At 35.2% G+C, this 23009-nt stretch overlaps 1 protein-coding gene across 2 annotated transcripts in view; it reads left to right on the forward strand.

The window, feature by feature from the left end:
- Positions 1-20662, forward strand: part of LOC146729591 (uncharacterized) — a 61993-nt gene extending 41331 nt beyond the window's left edge. For both annotated transcript variants that reach the window (XM_085494781.1, XM_085494780.1), the window contains exon 5: positions 20364-20662. In XM_085494781.1, the coding sequence (XP_085350907.1) occupies positions 20364-20384 (21 nt within the window). In that variant the 3' untranslated portion in view covers positions 20385-20662. The remainder of the gene's footprint in view (positions 1-20363) is intronic.
- The last annotated feature ends 2347 nt before the right edge of the window (positions 20663-23009 follow it).

Consider the following 23009-nt stretch of genomic DNA (forward strand, 5'->3'; position numbering starts at 1 on the left):
CTGTGTATACATATACCTCAGTAATAGTTAGCACTGTGTATACATATACCTCAATTATGGTTAGCACTGTGTATAAATATACCTCAGTTATGGTTAGCACTGTGTATACATATACCTCAGTTATGGTTTGCACTGTGTATACATATACCTCAGTTATGGTTTGCACTGTGTATACATATACATCAGTTATGGTTAGCACTGTGTATACATATACCTCAGTTATGGTTTGCATTGTGTATACATATACCTCAGAAATAGTTAGCACTGTGTATACATATACCTCAGTTATGGTTAGCACTGTGTATACATATACCTCAGTTATGGTTAGCACTGTGTATACATATACCTCAGTTATGGTTTGCACTGTGTATACATATACCTCAGTTATGGTTTGCACTGTGTATACATATACATCAGTTATGGTTTGCACTGTGTATACATATACCTCAGTTATGGTTTGCACTGTGTATATATATACATCAGTTATGGTTAGCACTGTGTATACATATACCTCAGTTAAGGTTTGCACTGTGTATGCATATACATCAGTTATGGTTTACACTGTGTATACATATACATCAGTTAAGGTTTGCACTGTGTATACATATACCTCAGTTATGGTTTACACTGTGTATACATATACCTCGGTTATGGTTAGCACTGTGTATACATATACCTCAGTTATGGTTTGCACTGTGTATACATATACCTCAGTTATGGTTTGCTCTGTGTATACATATACCTCAGTTATGGTTTGCACTGTGTATACATATACATCAGTTATGGTTTGCACTGTGTATACATATACCTCAGTTATGGTTTGCACTGTGTATACATATACCTCAGTTATGGTTTGCACTGTGTATACATATACCTCAGTTATGGTTTGCACTGTGTATACATATACCTCAGTTATGGTTTGCACTGTGTATACATATACCTCAGTTATGGTTTGCAGTGTGTATACATGTACCTCAGTTATGGTTAGCACTGTGTATACATATACTTCAGTTATGGTTAGCACTGTGTATACATATACCTCAGTTATGGTTTGCACTGTGTATACATATACCTCAGTAATAGTTAGCACTGTGTATACATATACCTCAGTTTTGGTTAGCACTGTGTATAAATATACCTCAGTTATGGTTAGCACTGTGTATACATATACCTCAGTTATGGTTAGCACTGTGTATACATATACCTCAGTTATGGTTTGCACTGTGTATACATATACCTCAGTTATGGTTAGCACTGTGTATACATATACCTCAGTTAAGGTTTACACTGTGTATACATATACCTCAGTTAAGGTTTACACTGTGTATACATATACCTCAGTTAAGGTTTACACTGTGTATACATATACCTCAGTTAAGGTTTACACTGTGTATACATATACCTCAGTTATGGTTTGCACTGTGTATACATATACCTCAGTTATGGTTAGCACTGTGTATACATATACCTCAGTTATGGTTAGCACTGTGTATACATATACCTCAGTTATGGTTTACACTGTGTATACATATACCTCAGTTATGGTTTGCACTGTGTATACATATACCTCAGTTATGGTTAGCACTGTGTATACATATACCTCAGTTATGGTTTGCACTGTGTATACATGTACCTCAGTTAAGGTTTGCACTGTGTATACATATACCTCAGTTATGGTTAGCACTGTATATACATATACCTCAGTTATGGTTAGCACTGTGTATACATATATCTCAGTTAAGGTTTACAATGTGTATAGATATACCTCAGTTATGGTTAGCACTGTGTATACATATACCTCAGTTATGGTTTGCACTGTGTATACATATACCTCAGTTATGGTTTGCACTGTGTATACATATACCTTAGTTAAGGTTTGCACTGTGTATACATATACCTTAGTTAAGGTTTACACTGTGTATACATATACCTCAGTTATGGTTTGCACTGTGTATACATATACCTCAGTTATGGTTTACACTGTGTATACATATACCTCAGTTATGGTTTGCACTGTGTATACATATACCTCAGTTATGGTTTGCACTGTGTATACATATACCTCAGTTATGGTTAGTACTGTGTATACATATACCTCAGTTATGGTTTGCACTGTGTATACATATACCTCAGTTATGGTTAGCACTGTGTATACATATACCTCAGTTATGGTTTGCACTGTGTATACATATACCTCAGTAATAGTTAGCACTGTGTATACATATACCTCAGTTATGGTTAGCACTGTGTATAAATATACCTCAGTTATGGTTAGCACTGTGTATACATATACCTCAGTTATGGTTTGCACTGTGTATACATATACCTCAGTAATAGTTAGCACTGTGTATACATATACCTCAGTTATGGTTAGCACTGTGTATAAATATACCTCAGTTATGGTTAGCACTGTGTATACATATACCTCAGTTATGGTTTGCACTGTGTATACATATACCTCAGTTATGGTTTGCACTGTGTATACATATACCTCAGTTATGGTTAGCACTGTGTATACATATACCTCAGTTATGGTTTGCACTGTGTATACATATACCTCAGTTATGGTTAGCACTGTGTATACATATACCTCAGTTAAGGTTTACACTGTGTATACATATACCTCAGTTAAGGTTTACACTGTGTATACATATACCTCAGTTAAGGTTTACACTGTGTATACATATACCTCAGTTAAGGTTTACACTGTGTATACATATACCTCAGTTATGGTTTGCACTGTGTATACATATACCTCAGTTATGGTTAGCACTGTGTATACATATACCTCAGTTATGGTTAGCACTGTGTATACATATACCTCAGTTATGGTTTACACTGTGTATACATATACCTCAGTTATGGTTTGCACTGTGTATACATATACCTCAGTTATGGTTAGCACTGTGTATACATATACCTCAGTTATGGTTTGCACTGTGTATACATGTACCTCAGTTAAGGTTTGCACTGTGTATACATATACCTCAGTTATGGTTAGCACTGTATATACATATACCTCAGTTATGGTTAGCACTGTGTATACATATATCTCAGTTAAGGTTTACAATGTGTATAGATATACCTCAGTTATGGTTAGCACTGTGTATACATATACCTCAGTTATGGTTTGCACTGTGTATACATATACCTCAGTTATGGTTTGCACTGTGTATACATATACCTTAGTTAAGGTTTGCACTGTGTATACATATACCTTAGTTAAGGTTTACACTGTGTATACATATACCTCAGTTATGGTTTGCACTGTGTATACATATACCTCAGTTATGGTTTACACTGTGTATACATATACCTCAGTTATGGTTTGCACTGTGTATACATATACCTCAGTTATGGTTTGCACTGTGTATACATATACCTCAGTTATGGTTAGTACTGTGTATACATATACCTCAGTTATGGTTTGCACTGTGTATACATATACCTCAGTTATGGTTAGCACTGTGTATACATATACCTCAGTTATGGTTTGCACTGTGTATACATATACCTCAGTAATAGTTAGCACTGTGTATACATATACCTCAGTTATGGTTAGCACTGTGTATAAATATACCTCAGTTATGGTTATCACTGTGTATAAATATACCTCAGTTATGGTTAGCACTGTGTATACATATACCTCAGTTATGGTTTGCACTGTGTATACATATACCTCAGTAATAGTTAGCACTGTGTATACATATACCTCAGTTATGGTTAGCACTGTGTATAAATATACCTCAGTTATGGTTAGCACTGTGTATACATATACCTCAGTTATGGTTTGCACTGTGTATACATATACCTCAGTTATGGTTTGCACTGTGTATACATATACATCAGTTATGGTTAGCACTGTGTATACATATACCTCAGTTATGGTTAGCACTGTGTATACATATACCTCAGTTATGGTTTGCACTGTGTATACATATACCTCAGTTATTGTTTGCACTGTGTATACATATACATCAGTTAAGGTTTACACTGTGTATACATATACATCAGTTAAGGTTTACACTGTGTATACATATACCTCAGTTATGGTTTGCACTGTGTATACATATACCTCAGTTAAGGTTTACACTGTGTATACATATACCTCAGTTAAGGTTTACACTGTGTATACATATACCTCAGTTAAGGTTTACACTGTGTATACATATACCTCAGTTAAGGTTTACACTGTGTATACATATACCTCAGTTATGGTTTGCACTGTGTATACATATACCTCAGTTATGGTTAGCACTGTGTATACATATACCTCAGTTATGGTTAGCACTGTGTATACATATACCTCAGTTATGTTTTGCACTGTGTATACATATACCTCAGTTAAGGTTTACACTGTGTATACATATACCTCAGTTATGGTTAGCACTGTGTATACATATACATCAGTTAAGGTTTACACTGTGTATACATATACCTCAGTTAAGGTTTGCACTGTGTATACATATACCTCAGTTATGGTTTGAACTGTGTATACATATACCTCAGTTATGGTTTGCACTGTGTATACATATACCTCAGTTATGGTTTCCACTGTGTATACATATACCTCAGTTATGGTTAGCACTGTGTATACATATACCTCAGTTATGGTTAGCACTGTGTATACATATACCTCAGTTATGGTTTGCACTGTGTATACATATACCTCAGTTATGGTTTACACTGTGTATACATATACCTCAGTTATGGTTAGCACTGTGTATACATATACCTCAGTTATGGTTAGCACTGTGTATACATATACCTCAGTTATGGTTTACACTGTGTATACATATACCTCAGTTATGGTTAGCACTGTGTATACATATATCTCAGTTATGGTTTACACTGTGTATACATATACCTCAGTTATGGTTAGCACTGTGTATACATATACCTCAGTTATGGTTAGCACTGTGTATACATATACATCAGTTAAGGTTTACACTGTGTATACATATACCTCAGTTATGGTTAGCACTGTGTATACATATACCTCAGTTATGGTTTGCACTGTGTATACATATACCTCAGTTATGTTTAGCACTGTGTATACATATACATCAGTTATGGTTTACACTGTGTATACATATACCTCAGTTATGGTTAGCACTGTGTGTACATATACCTCAGTTATGGTTAGCACTGTGTATACATATACATCAGTTAAGGTTTACACTGTGTATACATATACCTCAGTTATGGTTTGCACTGTGTATACATATACCTCAGTTAAGGTTTACACTGTGTATACATATACCTCAGTTAAGGTTTACACTGTGTATACATATACCTCAATTATGGTTTGCACTGTGTATACATATACCTCAGTTATGGTTAGCACTGTGTATACATATACCTCAGTTATGGTTTGCACTGTGTATACATATACCTCAGTTAAGGTTTACACTGTGTATACATATACCTCAGTTATGGTTTGCACTGTGTATACATATACCTCAGTTATGGTTTGCACGGTGTATACATATACCTCAGTTATGGTTAGCACTGTGTGTACATATACCTCAGTTATGGTTAGCACTGTGTATACATATACATCAGTTAAGGTTTACACTGTGTATACATATACATCAGTTAAGGTTTACACTGTGTATACATATACCTCAGTTATGGTTTGCACTGTGTATACATATACCTCAGATAACGTTTACACTGTGTATACATATACCTCAGTTAAGGTTTACACTGTGTATACATATACCTCAGTTAAGGTTTACACTGTGTATACATATACCTCAGTTAAGGTTTAAACTGTGTATACATATACCTCAGTTATGGTTTGCACTGTGTATACATATACCTCAGTTATGGTTTGCACTGTGTATACATATACCTCAGTTATGGTTTACACTGTGTATACATATACCTCAGTTATGGTTTGCACTGTGTATACATATACCTCAGTTATGGTTAGCACTGTGTATACATATACCTCAGTTATGGTTTGCACTGTGTATACATGTACCTCAGTTATGGTTAGCACTGTGTATACATTTACCTCAGTTATGGTTAGCACTGTGTATACATATACCTCAGTTATGGTTTGCTCTGTGTATACATATACCTCAGTTATAGTTTGCACTGTGTATACATATACCTCAGTTATGGTTAGTACTGTGTATACATATACCTCAGTTATGGTTTGCACTGTGTATACATATACCTCAGTTATGGTTTGCACTGTGTATACATGTACCTCAGTTATGGTTAGCACTGTGTATACATATACCTCAGTTATGGTTAGCACTGTGTATACATATACCTCAGTTATGGTTTGCACTGTGTATACATATACCTCAGTAATAGTTAGCACTGTGTATACATATACCTCAATTATGGTTAGCACTGTGTATAAATATACCTCAGTTATGGTTAGCACTGTGTATACATATACCTCAGTTATGGTTTGCACTGTGTATACATATACCTCAGTTATGGTTTGCACTGTGTATACATATACATCAGTTATGGTTAGCACTGTGTATACATATACCTCAGTTATGGTTTGCATTGTGTATACATATACCTCAGAAATAGTTAGCACTGTGTATACATATACCTCAGTTATGGTTAGCACTGTGTATACATATACCTCAGTTATGGTTAGCACTGTGTATACATATACCTCAGTTATGGTTTGCACTGTGTATACATATACCTCAGTTATGGTTTGCACTGTGTATACATATACATCAGTTATGGTTTGCACTGTGTATACATATACCTCAGTTATGGTTTGCACTGTGTATATATATACATCAGTTATGGTTAGCACTGTGTATACATATACCTCAGTTATGGTTAGCACTGTGTATACATATACCTCAGTTATGGTTTGCACTGTGTATACATATACCTCAGTTAAGGTTTGCACTGTGTATGCATATACATCAGTTATGGTTTACACTGTGTATACATATACATCAGTTATGGTTTGCACTGTGTATACATATACCTCAGTTATGGTTTACACTGTGTATACATATACCTCGGTTATGGTTAGCACTGTGTATACATATACCTCAGTTATGGTTTGCACTGTGTATACATATACCTCAGTTATGGTTTGCTCTGTGTATACATATACCTCAGTTATGGTTTGCACTGTGTATACATATACATCAGTTATGGTTTGCACTGTGTATACATATACCTCAGTTATGGTTTGCACTGTGTATACATATACCTCAGTTATGGTTTGCACTGTGTATACATATACCTCAGTTATGGTTTGCACTGTGTATACATATACCTCAGTTATGGTTTGCACTGTGTATACATATACCTCAGTTATGGTTTGCAGTGTGTATACATGTTCCTCAGTTATGGTTAGCACTGTGTATACATATACTTCAGTTATGGTTAGCACTGTGTATACATATACCTCAGTTATGGTTTGCACTGTGTATACATATACCTCAGTAATAGTTAGCACTGTGTATACATATACCTCAGTTTTGGTTAGCACTGTGTATAAATATACCTCAGTTATGGTTAGCACTGTGTATACATATACCTCAGTTATGGTTAGCACTGTGTATACATATACCTCAGTTATGGTTTGCACTGTGTATACATATACCTCAGTTATGGTTAGCACTGTGTATACATATACCTCAGTTAAGGTTTACACTGTGTATACATATACCTCAGTTAAGGTTTACACTGTGTATACATATACCTCAGTTAAGGTTTACACTGTGTATACATATACCTCAGTTAAGGTTTACACTGTGTATACATATACCTCAGTTATGGTTTGCACTGTGTATACATATACCTCAGTTATGGTTAGCACTGTGTATACATATACCTCAGTTATGGTTAGCACTGTGTATACATATACCTCAGTTATGGTTTACACTGTGTATACATATACCTCAGTTATGGTTTGCACTGTGTATACATATACCTCAGTTATGGTTAGCACTGTGTATACATATACCTCAGTTATGGTTTGCACTGTGTATACATGTACCTCAGTTATGGTTAGCACTGTGTATACATATACCTCAGTTATGGTTAGCACTGTGTATACATATACCTCAGTTATGGTTTGCACTGTGTATACATATACCTCAGTTATGGTTTGCACTGTGTATACATATACCTCAGTTATGGTTAGTACTGTGTATACATATACCTCAGTTATGGTTTGCACTGTGTATACATATACCTCAGTTATGGTTTGCACTGTGTATACATGTACCTCAGTTATGGTTAGCACTGTGTATACATATACCTCAGTTATGGTTAGCACTGTGTATACATATACCTCAGTTATGGTTTGCACTGTGTATACATATACCTCAGTAATAGTTAGCACTGTGTATACATATACCTCAATTATGGTTAGCACTGTGTATAAATATACCTCAGTTATGGTTAGCACTGTGTATACATATACCTCAGTTATGGTTTGCACTGTGTATACATATACCTCAGTTATGGTTTGCACTGTGTATACATATACCTCAGTTATGGTTTGCACTGTGTATACATATACATCAGTTATGGTTAGCACTGTGTATACATATACCTCAGTTATGGTTTGCATTGTGTATACATATACCTCAGAAATAGTTAGTACTGTGTATACATATACCTCAGTTATGGTTTGCACTGTGTATACATATACCTCAGTTATGGTTAGCACTGTGTATACATATACCTCAGTTATGGTTTGCACTGTGTATACATATACCTCAGTTATGGTTTGCACTGTGTATACATATACATCAGTTATGGTTAGCTCTGTGTATACATATACCTCAGTTATGGTTTGCACTGTGTATGCATATACCTCAGTTATGGTTTGCACTGTGTATACATATACATCAGTTATGGTTAGCACTGTGTATACATATACCTCAGTTATGGTTAGCACTGTGTATACATATACCTCAGTTATGGTTTGCACTGTGTATACATATACCTCAGTTATGGTTTGCACTGTGTATACATATACCTCAGTTATGGTTAGCACTGTGTATACATATACCTCAGTTATGGTTTGTACTGTGTATACATATACCTCAGTTATGGTTAGCACTGTGTATACATATATCTCAGTTATGGTTTGCACTGTGTATACATATACCTCAGTTATGGTTTGCACTGTGTATACATATACCTCAGTTAAGGTTTGCACTGTGTATGCATATACATCAGTTACGGTTTGCACTGTGTATACATATACCTCAGTTAAGGTTTGCACTGTGTATGCATATACATCAGTTATGGTTTGCACTGTGTATACATATACCTCAGTTAAGGTTTGCACTGTGTATACATATACCTCAGTTATGGTTAGCACTGTGTATACATATACCTCAGTTATGGTTAGCACTGTATATATATATACCTCAGTTATGGTTTACACTGTGTATACATATACCTCGGTTATGGTTAGCACTGTGTATACATATACCTCAGTTATGGTTTGCACTGTGTATACATATACCTCAGTTATGGTTTGCACTGTGTATACATATACCTCAGTTATGGTTTGCACTGTGTATACATATACATCAGTTATGGTTTGCACTGTGTATACATATACCTCAGTTATGGTTTGCACTGTGTATACATATACCTCAGTTATGGTTTGCACTGTGTATACATATACCTCAGTTATGGTTTGCACTGTGTATACATATACCTCAGTTATGGTTTGCACTGTGTATACATATACCTCAGTTATGGTTTGCAGTGTGTATACATGTACCTCAGTTATGGTTAGCACTGTGTATACATATACTTCAGTTATGGTTAGCACTGTGTATACATATACCTCAGTTATGGTTTGCACTGTGTATACATATACCTCAGTAATAGTTAGCACTGTGTATACATATACCTCAGTTATGGTTAGCACTGTGTATAAATATACCTCAGTTATGGTTAGCACTGTGTATACATATACCTCAGTTATGGTTTGCACTGTGTATACATATACCTCAGTTATGGTTTGCACTGTGTATACATATACATCAGTTATGGTTAGCACTGTGTATACATATACATCAGTTATGGTTTGCACTGTGTATACATATACCTCAGTTATGGTTTGCACTGTGTATACATATACATCAGTTATGGTTAGCACTGTGTATACATATACCTCAGTTATTGTTTGCACTGTGTATACATATACCTCAGTTAAGGTTTGCACTGTGTATACATATACCTCAGTTATGGTTTGCACTGTGTATACATGTACCTCAGTTATGGTTAGCACTGTGTATACATATACCTCAGTTATGGTTAGCACTGTGTATACATATACCTCAGTTATGGTTTGCACTGTGTATACATATACCTCAGTAATAGTTAGCACTGTGTATACATATACCTCAGTTATGGTTTGCACTGTGTATACATATACCTCAGTTATGGTTGCACTGTGTATACATATACCTCAGTTATGGTTTGCAGTGTGTATACATGTACCTCAGTTATGGTTAGCACTGTGTATACATATACTTCAGTTATGGTTAGCACTGTGTATACATATACCTCAGTTATGGTTTGCACTGTGTATACATATACCTCAGTAATAGTTAGCACTGTGTATACATATACCTCAGTTATGGTTAGCACTGTGTATAAATATACCTCAGTTATGGTTAGCACTGTGTATACATATACCTCAGTTATGGTTTGCACTGTGTATACATATACCTCAGTTATGGTTTGCACTGTGTATACATATACATCAGTTATGGTTAGCACTGTGTATACATATACCTCAGTTATGGTTTGCACTGTGTATACATATACCTCAGAAATAGTTAGCACTGTGTATACATATACCTCAGTTATGGTTAGCACTGTGTATGCATATACCTCAGTTATGGTTAGCACTGTGTATACATATACCTCAGTTATGGTTTGCACTGTGTATACATATACCTCAGTTAAGGTTTGCACTGTGTATACATATACCTCAGTTATGGTTTGCACTGTGTATACATATACCTCAGTTATGGTTAGCACTGTGTATACATATACATCAGTTATGGTTTGCACTGTGTATACATATACCTCAGTTACGGTTACCACTGTGTATACATATACCTCAGTTATGGTTTGCACTGTGTATACATATACCTCAGTTATGGTTTGCACTGTGTATACATATACCTCAGTTATGGTTTGCACTGTGTATACATATACCTCAGTTATGGTTAGCACTGTGTATAAATATACCTCAGTTATGGTTACCACTGTGTATACATATACCTCAGTTATGGTTAGCACTGTGTATACATATACCTCAGTTATGGTTAGCACTGTGTGTACATATACCTTAGTTATGGTTAGCACTGTGTATACATATACCTCAGTTATGGTTAGCACTGTGTATAAATATACCTCAGTTATGGTTTGCACTGTGTGTACATATACCTCAGTTATGGTTAGCACTGTGTATACATATACCTCAGTTATGGTTAGCACAGTGTATACATATACCTCAGTTATGGTTAGCACTGTGTATAAATATACCTCAGTTATGGTTAGCACTGTGTATACATATACCTCAGTTATGGTTAGCACTGTGTATACATATACCTCAGTTATGGTTAGCACAGTGTATACATATACCTCAGTTATGGTTAGTACTGTGTATACATATACCTCAGTTATGGTTAGCACTGTGTGTACATATACCTCAGTTATGGTTAGCACTGTGTATACATATACCTCAGTTATTGTTTGCACTGTGTATACATATACCTCAGTTATGGTTTGCACTGTGTATACATATACCTCAGTTATGGTTAGCACAGTGTATACATATACCTCAGTTATGGTTAGCACTGTGTATACATATACCTCAGTTATGGTTTGCACTGTGTGTACATATACCTCAGTTATGGTTAGCACTGTGTGTACATATACCTCAGTTATGGTTAGCACTGTGTATACATATACCTCAGTTATGGTTTGCACTGTGTGTACATATACCTCAGTTATGGTTAGCACTGTGTGTACATATACCTCAGTTATGGTTAGCACTGTGTATACATATACCTCAGTTATGGTTTGCACTGTGTATACATATACCTCAGTTATGGTTAGCACTGTGTATACATATACCTCAGTTATGGTTAACACTGTGTATACATATACCTCAGTTATGGTTATCACTGTGTATACATATACCTCAGTTATGGTCAGCACTGTGTATACATATACCTCAGTTATGGTTAGCACTGTGTATACATATACCTCAGTTATGATTTGCACTGTGTATACATATACCTCAGTTATGGTTTACACTGTGTATACATACACCTCAGTTATGGTTAGTACTGTGTATACATATACTTCAGTTATGGTTTACACTGTGTATACATATACCTCAGTTATGGTTTGCACTGTGTATACATATACCTCAGTTATGGTTAGTACTGTGTATACATATACCTCAGTTATGGTTTGCACTGTGTATACATATACCTCAGTTATGGTTAGCACTGTGTATACATATACCTCAGTTATGGTTAGCACTGTGTGTACATATACCTTAGTTATGGTTAACACTGTGTATAAATATACCTCAGTTATGGTTTGCACTGTGTATACATATACCTCAGTTATGGTTAGCACTGTGTATACATATACCTCAGTTATGGTTAGCACTGTGTATACATATACCTCAGTTATGGTTAGCACTGTGTATACATATACCTCAGTTATGGTTTGCACTGTGTATAAATATACCTCAGTTACGGTTACAACTGTGTATACATATACCTCAGTTATGTTTAGCACTGTGTATACATATACCTCAGTTATGGTTTGCACTGTGTATACATATACCTCAGTTATGTTTAGCACTGTGTATAAATATACCTCAGTTATGGTTTGCACTGTGTATACATATACCTCAGTTATGGTTAGCACTGTGTATACATATACCTCAGTTATGGTTTGCACTGTGTATACATATACCTCAGTTATGGTTTACACTGTGTATACATATACCTCAGTTATGGTTAGCACTGTGTGTACATATACCTCAGTTATGGTTTGCACTGTGTATACATATACCTCAGTTATGGTTTGCACTGTGTATACATATACCTCAGTTATGGTTTGCACTGTGTATACATATACCTCAGTTATGGTTTACACTGTGTATACATATACCTCAGTTATGGTTAGTACTGTGTATAAATATACCTCAGTTATGGTTTGCACTGTGTATACATATACCTCAGTTATGGTTAGCACTGTGTATAAATATACCTCAGTTATGGTTTGCACTGTGTACACATATACCTCAGTTATGGTTACAACTGTGTATACATATACCTCAGTTATGGTTTGCACTGTGTATACATATACCTCAGTTATGGTTTACACTGTGTATACATATACCTCAGTTATGGTTAGTACTGTGTATAAATATACCTCAGTTATGGTTTGCACTGTGTATACATATACCTCAGTTATGGTTAGCACTGTGTATAAATATACCTTAGTTATGGTTTACACTGTGTATACATATACCTCAGTTATGGTTAGTACTGTGTATAAATATACCTCAGTTATGGTTTGCACTGTGTATACATATACCTCAGTTATGGTTAGCACTGTGTATACATATACCTCAGTTATGGTTTGCACTGTGTATACATATACCTCAGTTATGGTTAGCACTGTGTATAAATATACCTCAGTTATGGTTTACACTGTGTATACATATACCTCAGTTATGGTTAGCACTGTGTATAAATATACCTCAGTTATGGTTTGCACTGTGTACACATATACCTCAGTTATGGTTACAACTGTGTATACATATACCTCAGTTATGGTTTGCACTGTGTATACATATACCTCAGTTATGGTTAGCACTGTGTATACATATACCTCAGTTATGGTTTACACTGTGTATACATATACCTCAGTTATGGTTAGTACTGTGTATAAATATACCTCAGTTATGGTTTGCACTGTGTATACATATACCTCAGTTATGGTTAGCACTGTGTATAAATATACCTCAGTTATGGTTTGCACTGTGTACACATATACCTCAGTTATGGTTACAACTGTGTATACATATACCTCAGTTATGGTTTGCACTGTGTATACATATACCTCAGTTATGGTTTACACTGTGTATACATATACCTCAGTTATGGTTAGTACTGTGTATAAATATACCTCAGTTATGGTTTGCACTGTGTATACATATACCTCAGTTATGGTTAGCACTGTGTATACATATACCTCAGTTATGGTTAGCACTGTGTATACATATACCTCAGTTATGGTTAGTACTGTGTATAAATATACCTCAGTTATGGTTTGCACTGTGTATAAATATACCTCAGTTATGGTTTGCACTGTGTATAAATATACCTCAGTTACGGTTACAACTGTGTATACATATACCTCAGTTATGTTTAGCACTGTGTATACATATACCTCAGTTAAGGTTTGCACTGTGTATACATATACCTCAGTTATGGTTTGCACTGTGTATACATATACCTCAGTTATGGTTTACACTGTGTATACATATACCTCAGTTATGGTTAGCACTGTGTGTACATATACCTCAGTTATGGTTAGCACTGTGTATACATATACCTCAGTTATGGTTAGCACAGTGTATACATATACCTCAGTTATGGTTAGCACTGTGTATAAATATACCTCAGTTATGGTTAGCACTGTGTATACATATACCTCAGTTATGGTTAGCACTGTGTATACATATACCTCAGTTATGGTTAGCACAGTGTATACATATACCTCAGTTATGGTTAGTACTGTGTATACATATACCTCAGTTATGGTTAGCACTGTGTGTACATATACCTCAGTTATGGTCAGCACTGTGTATACATATACCTCAGTTATGGTTAGCACTGTGTATACATATACCTCAGTTATGGTTTGCACTGTGTATACATATACCTCAGTTATGGTTTACACTGTGTATACATATACCTCAGTTATGGTTAGCACTGTGTGTACATATACCTCAGTTATGGTTAGCACTGTGTATACATATACCTCAGTTATGGTTAGCACAGTGTATACATATACCTCAGTTATGGTTAGCACTGTGTATAAATATACCTCAGTTATGGTTAGCACTGTGTATACATATACCTCAGTTATGGTTAGCACTGTGTATACATATACCTCAGTTATGGTTAGCACAGTGTATACATATACCTCAGTTATGGTTAGTACTGTGTATACATATACCTCAGTTATGGTTAGCACTGTGTGTACATATACCTCAGTTATGGTTAGCACTGTGTATACATATACCTCAGTTATTGTTTGCACTGTGTATACATATACCTCAGTTATGGTTTGCACTGTGTATACATATACCTCAGTTATGGTTAGCACTGTGTATACATATACCTCAGTTATGGTTTACATTGTGTATACATATACCTCAGTTATGGTTTGCACTGTGTGTACATATACCTCAGTTATGGTTAGCACTGTGTATACATATACCTCAGTTATGGTTAGCATTGTGTATACATATACATCAGTTATGGTTATAGCACTGTGTATACATATACCTCAGTTATGGTTTACACTGTGTATACATGTACCTCAGTTATGGTTTGCACTGTGTGTACATATACCTAAGTTATGGTTAGCACTGTGTATACATATACCTCAGTTATGGTTAGCACTGTGTATACATATACCTCAGTTATGGTTAGCACTGTGTATACATATACATCAGTTATGGTTTGCACTGTGTATGCATATACCTCAGTTATGGTTAGCACTGTGTACACATATACATCAGTTATGGTTAGCACTGTGTATGCATATACCTCAGTTATGGTTAGCACTGTGTATACATATACCTCAGTTATGGTTTGCACTGTGTATACATATACCTCAGTTATGGTTAGCACTGTGTGTACATATACCTAAGTTATGGTTAGCACTGTGTATACATATACCTCAGTTATGGTTTGCACTGTGTATACATATACCTCAGTTATGGTTAGCACTGTGTACACATATACCTCAGTTATGGTTAGCACTGTGTATACATATACCTCAGTTATGGTTTGAACTGTGTATACATATACCTCAGTTATGGTTAGCACTGTGTGTACATATACCTCAGTTATGGTTAGCACTGTGTATACATATACCTCAGTTATGGTTTGCACTGTGTATACATATACCTCAGTTATGGTTAGCACTGTGTACACATATACCTCAGTTATGGTTTGCACTGTGTATACATATACCTCAGTTATGGTTTACACTGTGTATACATATACCTCAGTTATGGTTATCACTGTGTATACATATACCTCAGTTATGGTTAGCACTGTGTATACATATACCTCAGTTATGGTTTACACTGTGTATATATATACCTCAGTTATGGTTAGCACAGTGTATACATATACCCCAGTTATGGTTTACACTGTGTATAAATATACCTCAGTTATGATTAGCACTGTGTATACATATACCTCAGTTATGGTTAGTACTGTATATACATATACCTCAGTTATGGTTTACACTGTGTATACATATACCTCAGTTATGGTTATCACTGTGTATACATATACCTCAGTTATGATTTGCACTGTGTACACATATACCTTAGTTATGGTTAGCACTGTGTATGCATATACCTCAGTTATGGTTAGCACTGTGTATACATATACCTCAGTTATGGTTAGCACTGTGTATACATATACCTCAGTTATGGTTAGCACTGTGTATACATATACATCAGTTATGGTTTGCACTGTGTATACATATACCTCAGTTATGATTTGCACTGTGTACACATATACCTTAGTTATGGTTAGCACTGTGTATGCATATACCTCAGTTATGGTTAGCACTGTGTATACATATACCTCAGTTATGGTTAGCACTGTGTATACATATACCTCAGTTATGGTTTGCACTGTGTATACATATACCTCAGATATGGTTTGCACTGTGTATACATATACCTCAGTTATGGTTAGCACTGTATATACATATACCTCAGTTATGGTTAGCACTGTGTATACATATACATCAGTTATGGTTTGCACTGTGTATACATATACCTCAGTTATGGTTAACACTGTGTATACATATACCTCAGTTATGGTTAGCACTGTGTATACATATACCTCAGTTATGGTTAGCACTGTGTATACATATACCTCAGTTATGGTTTACACAGTGTATAAATATACCTCAGTTATGGTTTACACTGTGTATACATATACCTCAGTTATGGTTAGCACTGTGTATACATATACCTCAGTTATGGTTAGCACTGTGTATACATATACATCAGTTATGGTTTTCACTGTGTATACATATACCTCAGTTATGGTTAACACTGTGTATACATATACCTCAGTTATGGTTAGCACTGTGTATACATATACCTCAGTTATGGTTAGCACTGTGTATACATATACCTCAGTTATGGTTTGCACTGTGTATACATATACCTCAGTTATGTTTAGCACTGTGTATACATATACCTCAGTTATGGTTAGCACTGTGTATACATATACCTCAGTTATGGTTTGCACTGTGTGTACATATACCTCAGTTATGGTTAGCACTGTGTGTACATATACCTCAGTTATGGTTAGCACTGTGTATACATATACCTCAGTTATGGTTTACACAGTGTATAAATATACCTCAGTTATGGTTTGCACTGTGTATACATATACCTCAGTTATGGTTAGCACTGTGTATACATATACCTCAGTTATGGTTAGCACTGTGTATACATATACATCAGTTATGGTTTTCACTGTGTATATATATACCTCAGTTATGGTTAACACTGTGTATACATATACCTCAGTTATGGTTAGCACTGTGTATACATATACCTCAGTTATGGTTAGCACTGTGTATACATATACCTCAGTTATGGTTTGCACTGTGTATACATATACCTCAGTTATGGTTAGCACTGTGTATACATATACCTCAGTTATGGTTAGCACTGTGTATACATATACCTCAGTTATGGTTTGCACTGTGTGTACATATACCTCAGTTATGGTTAGCACTGTGTGTACATATACCTCAGTTATGGTTAGCACTGTGTATACATATACCTCAGTTATGGTTTGCACTGTGTGTACATATACCTCAGTTATGGTTAGCACTGTGTGTACATATACCTCAGTTATGGTTAGCACTGTGTATACATATACCTCAGTTATGGTTTGCACTGTGTATACATATACCTCAGTTATGTTTAGCACTGTGTATACATATACCTCAGTTATGGTTAACACTGTGTATACATATACCTCAGTTATGGTTATCACTGTGTATACATATACCTCAGTTATGGTCAGCACTGTGTATACATATACCTCAGTTATGGTTTGCACTGTGTGTACATATACCTCAGTTATGGTTTACACAGTGTATAAATATACCTCAGTTATGGTTAGCACTGTGTATACATATACCTCAGTTATGGTTAGCACTGTGTATACATATACCTCAGTTATGGTTAGCACTGTGTATACATATACCTCAGTTATGGTTAGCACTGTGTATACATATACCTCAGTTATGGTTTGCACTGTGTGTACATATACCTCAGTTATGGTTTACACAGTGTATAAATATACCTCAGTTATGGTTAGCACTGTGTATACATATACCTCAGTTATGGTTAGCACTGTGTATACATATACCTCAGTTATGGTTAGCACTGTGTATACATATACCTCAGTTATGGTTAGCACTGTGTATACATATACCTCAGTTATGGTTTGCACTGTGTATACATATACCTCAGTTATGGTTAGCACTGTGTATATATATACCTCAGTTATGGTTATCACTGTGTATACATATACCTCAGTTATGGTTAGCACTGTGTATAAATATACCTCAGTTTTGTTTTGCACTGTGTATACATATACCTCAGTTATGGTTAGTACTGTGTATACATATACCTCAGTTATGGTTTGCACTGTGTATACATATACCTCAGTTATGGTTAGCACTGTGTATACATATACCTCAGTTATGGTTAGCACTGTGTATACATATACCTCAGTTATGGTCAGCACTGTGTATACATATACCTCAGTTATGGTTTGCACTGTGTGTACATATACCTCAGTTATGGTTAGCACTGTGTATACATGTACCTCAGTTATGGTTTACACAGTGTATAAATATACCTCAGTTATGGTTAGCACTGTGTATACATATACCTCAGTTATGGTTAGCACTGTGTATACATATACCTCAGTTATGGTTAGCACTGTGTATACATATACCTCAGTTAAGGTTAGCACTGTGTATATATATACCTCAGTTATGGTTATCACTGTGTATACATATACCTCAGTTATAGTTATCACTGTGTATACATATACCTCAGTTATGGTTAGCACTGTGTATACATATACCTCAGTTATGGTTAGCACTGTGTATACATATACCTCAGTTATGGTTAGCACTGTGTATAAATATACCTCAGTTTTGTTTTGCACTGTGTATACATATACCTCAGTTATGGTTAGTACTGTGTATACATATACCTCAGTTATGGTTTGCACTGTGTATACATATACCTCAGTTATGGTTAGCACTGTGTATACATATACCTCAGTTATGGTTTGCACTGTGTGTACATATACCTCAGTTATGGTTTGCACTGTGTGTACATATACCTCAGTTATGGTTTGCACTGTGTATAAATATACCTCAGTTATGGTTTGCACTGTGTATACATATACCTCAGTTATGGTTTACACTGTGTAGACATATACCTCAGTTATGGTTTGCACTGTGTATACATATACCTCAGTTATGGTTTACACTGTGTAGACATATACCTCAGTTATGGTTAGCACTGTGTATACATATACCTCAGTTATGGTTAGCACTGTGTATACATATACCTCAGTTATGGTTAGCACTGTGTGTACATATACCTCAGTTATGGTTTGCACTGTGTATAAATATACCTCAGTTATGGTTTGCACTGTGTATACATATACCTCAGTTATGGTTTGCACTGTGTATACATATACCTCAGTTATGGTTAGCACTGTGTGTACATATACCTCAGTTATGGTTAGCACTGTGTGTACATATACCTCAGTTATGGTTAGCACTGTGTGTACATATACCTCAGTTACGGTTAGCACTGTGTATACATATACCTCAGTTAGGGTTAATACTGTGTATGTATGCATTCAATCATGATATTATAGTAATCACAATCATGTTTAGAGCCTCAAGTGAAATGTAAAGTATTATTATTGCTAATATTCCATTCTGCTTAATAATGAAATCTCTTTTGTCTATTTCAGTGTATAACAGACGATTCTTAAAGGAACATTCCTAAAACATTAACGGTGATGTCGCTCCTGTGCTACTGATAATATCATTGTCTCACTGTTTACAATATTCAGAATCATAACGAGAAATATACATAACCATTTATAGTCGAGAACTTATGATGAAACAACAAGGGATTGATATTTAATAATTAATGAACAATGTATCGCAATAAGAGAATTGATATACTCTATGGTTTGGCTTCTGTCACAGAATAATCACAATTTGCAAACGGCTTAATTTAATAAAGTTAATTTGAAATCTGTGCAAACGTTTTTTTTTTTTTTTTTTTAATATTTTTTGCGCCAGGCGACAGTTCCGGACATTCAGTGTCACTGTTGTCTCTCCTGACTTTTTTTTGTATGTGCAAATTGCAAGTGCTAGTGAAGACACATAGTGCATTTTGCCAAAGAAGTCATATTCATGTTTGGGACTACATGACATGGCTGTGTGGCCATCTCTATGTCAAATGGCAATTTGTAATGCGCTATCCTGGCGTCAACCAGGCCCGGTCGAACACAAGCACCTGCGGACCTTAACCAAGGTTCCCCCAAAGTCGCATTTGTTAGTGAATGAATCTCGGCCAGTGGCATTGGCCTTCTCATTGAGTCTGTGGTACACTCACCCAGGGTAGGGGTCGACCATTTTGATGTTCAGCCTAAGGTAGGATTTGAACTTGGGTCTACCGATCATGAGTCTGATGCGACAACCACTATGCTACCAGTGCAAACTTTACTTATGTGGTGGAAGACCCGAGCAAATACTTCACAATTAACTCCATATATGCAGGTAATATATATGGTAATACACTGAGCTGTAATGTAAAGTATATGGTAACACACTGAACTGTAATGTAAGGTATGTGGTAATACACTGAACTGTAATGTAAGGTATGTGGTAATACCCTGAAGTGTAATGTAAGGTATATGGTAATACACTGAACTGTAATGTAAGGTATGTGGTAATACCCTGAAGTTTAATGTAAGGTATTTGGTAATACACTGAACTGTAATGTAATGTAAGGTATATGGTAATACACTGAACTGTAATGTAAGGTATATGGTAATACATTGAACTGAAATGTAAGATATATGGTAATACACTGAACTGTAATGTAAGGTATATGGTAATACACTGAACTGTAATGTAAGGTATTTGGTAATACCCTGAAGTGTAATGTAAGGTATTTCGTAATACTCTGAACTGTAATGTAAAGTATGTGGTAATACCCTGAAGTGTAATGCAAGGTATGTGGTAATACACTGAGCTGTAATGTAAAGTATATGGTAATACACTGAACTGTAATGTAAGGTATGTGGTAATACACTGAACTGTAATGTAAGGTATATGGTAATACACTGAAATGTAATATAAGATATATGGTAATACACTGAACTGTAATGTAAAGTATATTGTAATACACTGAGCTGTAATGTAAAGTATATGGTAATACACTGAACTGTAATGTAAAGTATATGGTAATACACTGAACTGTAATGTAAGATAAGTGGTAATACCCTGAACTGTAATGTAAGGTATATGGTAATACACTGAACTGTAATGTAAAGTATATAGTAATACACTGAACTGTAATCTAAAGTATATGGTAATACACTGAAATGTAATGTAAGGTATGTGGTAATACCCTGAAGTGTAATGTAAGGTATATGGTAATACACTGAACTGTAATGTAAGGTATATGGTAATACACTGAAGTGTAATGTAAGGTATGTGGCAATACACTGAAGTGTAATGTAAGATATATGGTAGTACACTGAGCTGTAATGTAAAGTATGTGGTAAAACACTGAACTGTAATGTAAAGTATATGGTAATACACTGAACTGTAATGTAAGGTATATGGTAATACACTGAACTGTAAAGTAAGGTATATGGTAATACACTGAACCGTAATGTAAAGTATATAGTAATACCCTGAAATGTAATGTAAGATATATGGTAGTATACTGAGCTGTAATGCAAAGTACGTGGTAAAACACTGAACTGTAATGTAAAGTATATGGTAATACACTGAACTGTAATGTAAGGTATATGGTAATACACTGAACTGTAATGTAAGGTATATGGTAATACACTGAACTGTAATGTATGGTATGTGGTAATACACTTAACTGTAATGTAAGGTATATGGTAATACAGTGAACTGTAATGTAAGGTATATGGTAATACCCTGAACTGTAATGTAAGATATATGGTAGTACACTGATCTGTAATGTAAAGTATGTGGTAATACACTGAACTGTAATGTAAAGTATATGGTAATACCCTGAACTGTAATGTAAGGTATATGGCAATACACTGAACTGTAATGTAATGTATATGGTAATACATAGAACTGTAATGTAAAGTATGTGGTAATACCCTGAAGTGTAAGGTAAGGTATGTGGTAATACACTGAACTATATTGTAAAGTATATGGTAATACACTGAACTGTAATGTAAGGTATATGGTAATACACTGAACTGTAATGTAAAGTATGTGGTAATACACTGAACTGTAATATACAGTATGTGGTAATACACTGAACTGTAATGTAAGGTTTATGGTAATACACTGAACTGTAATGTAAGGTATATGGTAATACCCTGAACTGTAAT

Source organism: Saccoglossus kowalevskii, chromosome 21 (assembly GCF_978046115.1).
Source record: "Saccoglossus kowalevskii chromosome 21, keSacKowa6.1, whole genome shotgun sequence".
Classification (NCBI taxonomy): Eukaryota; Metazoa; Hemichordata; class Enteropneusta; family Harrimaniidae; genus Saccoglossus; species Saccoglossus kowalevskii.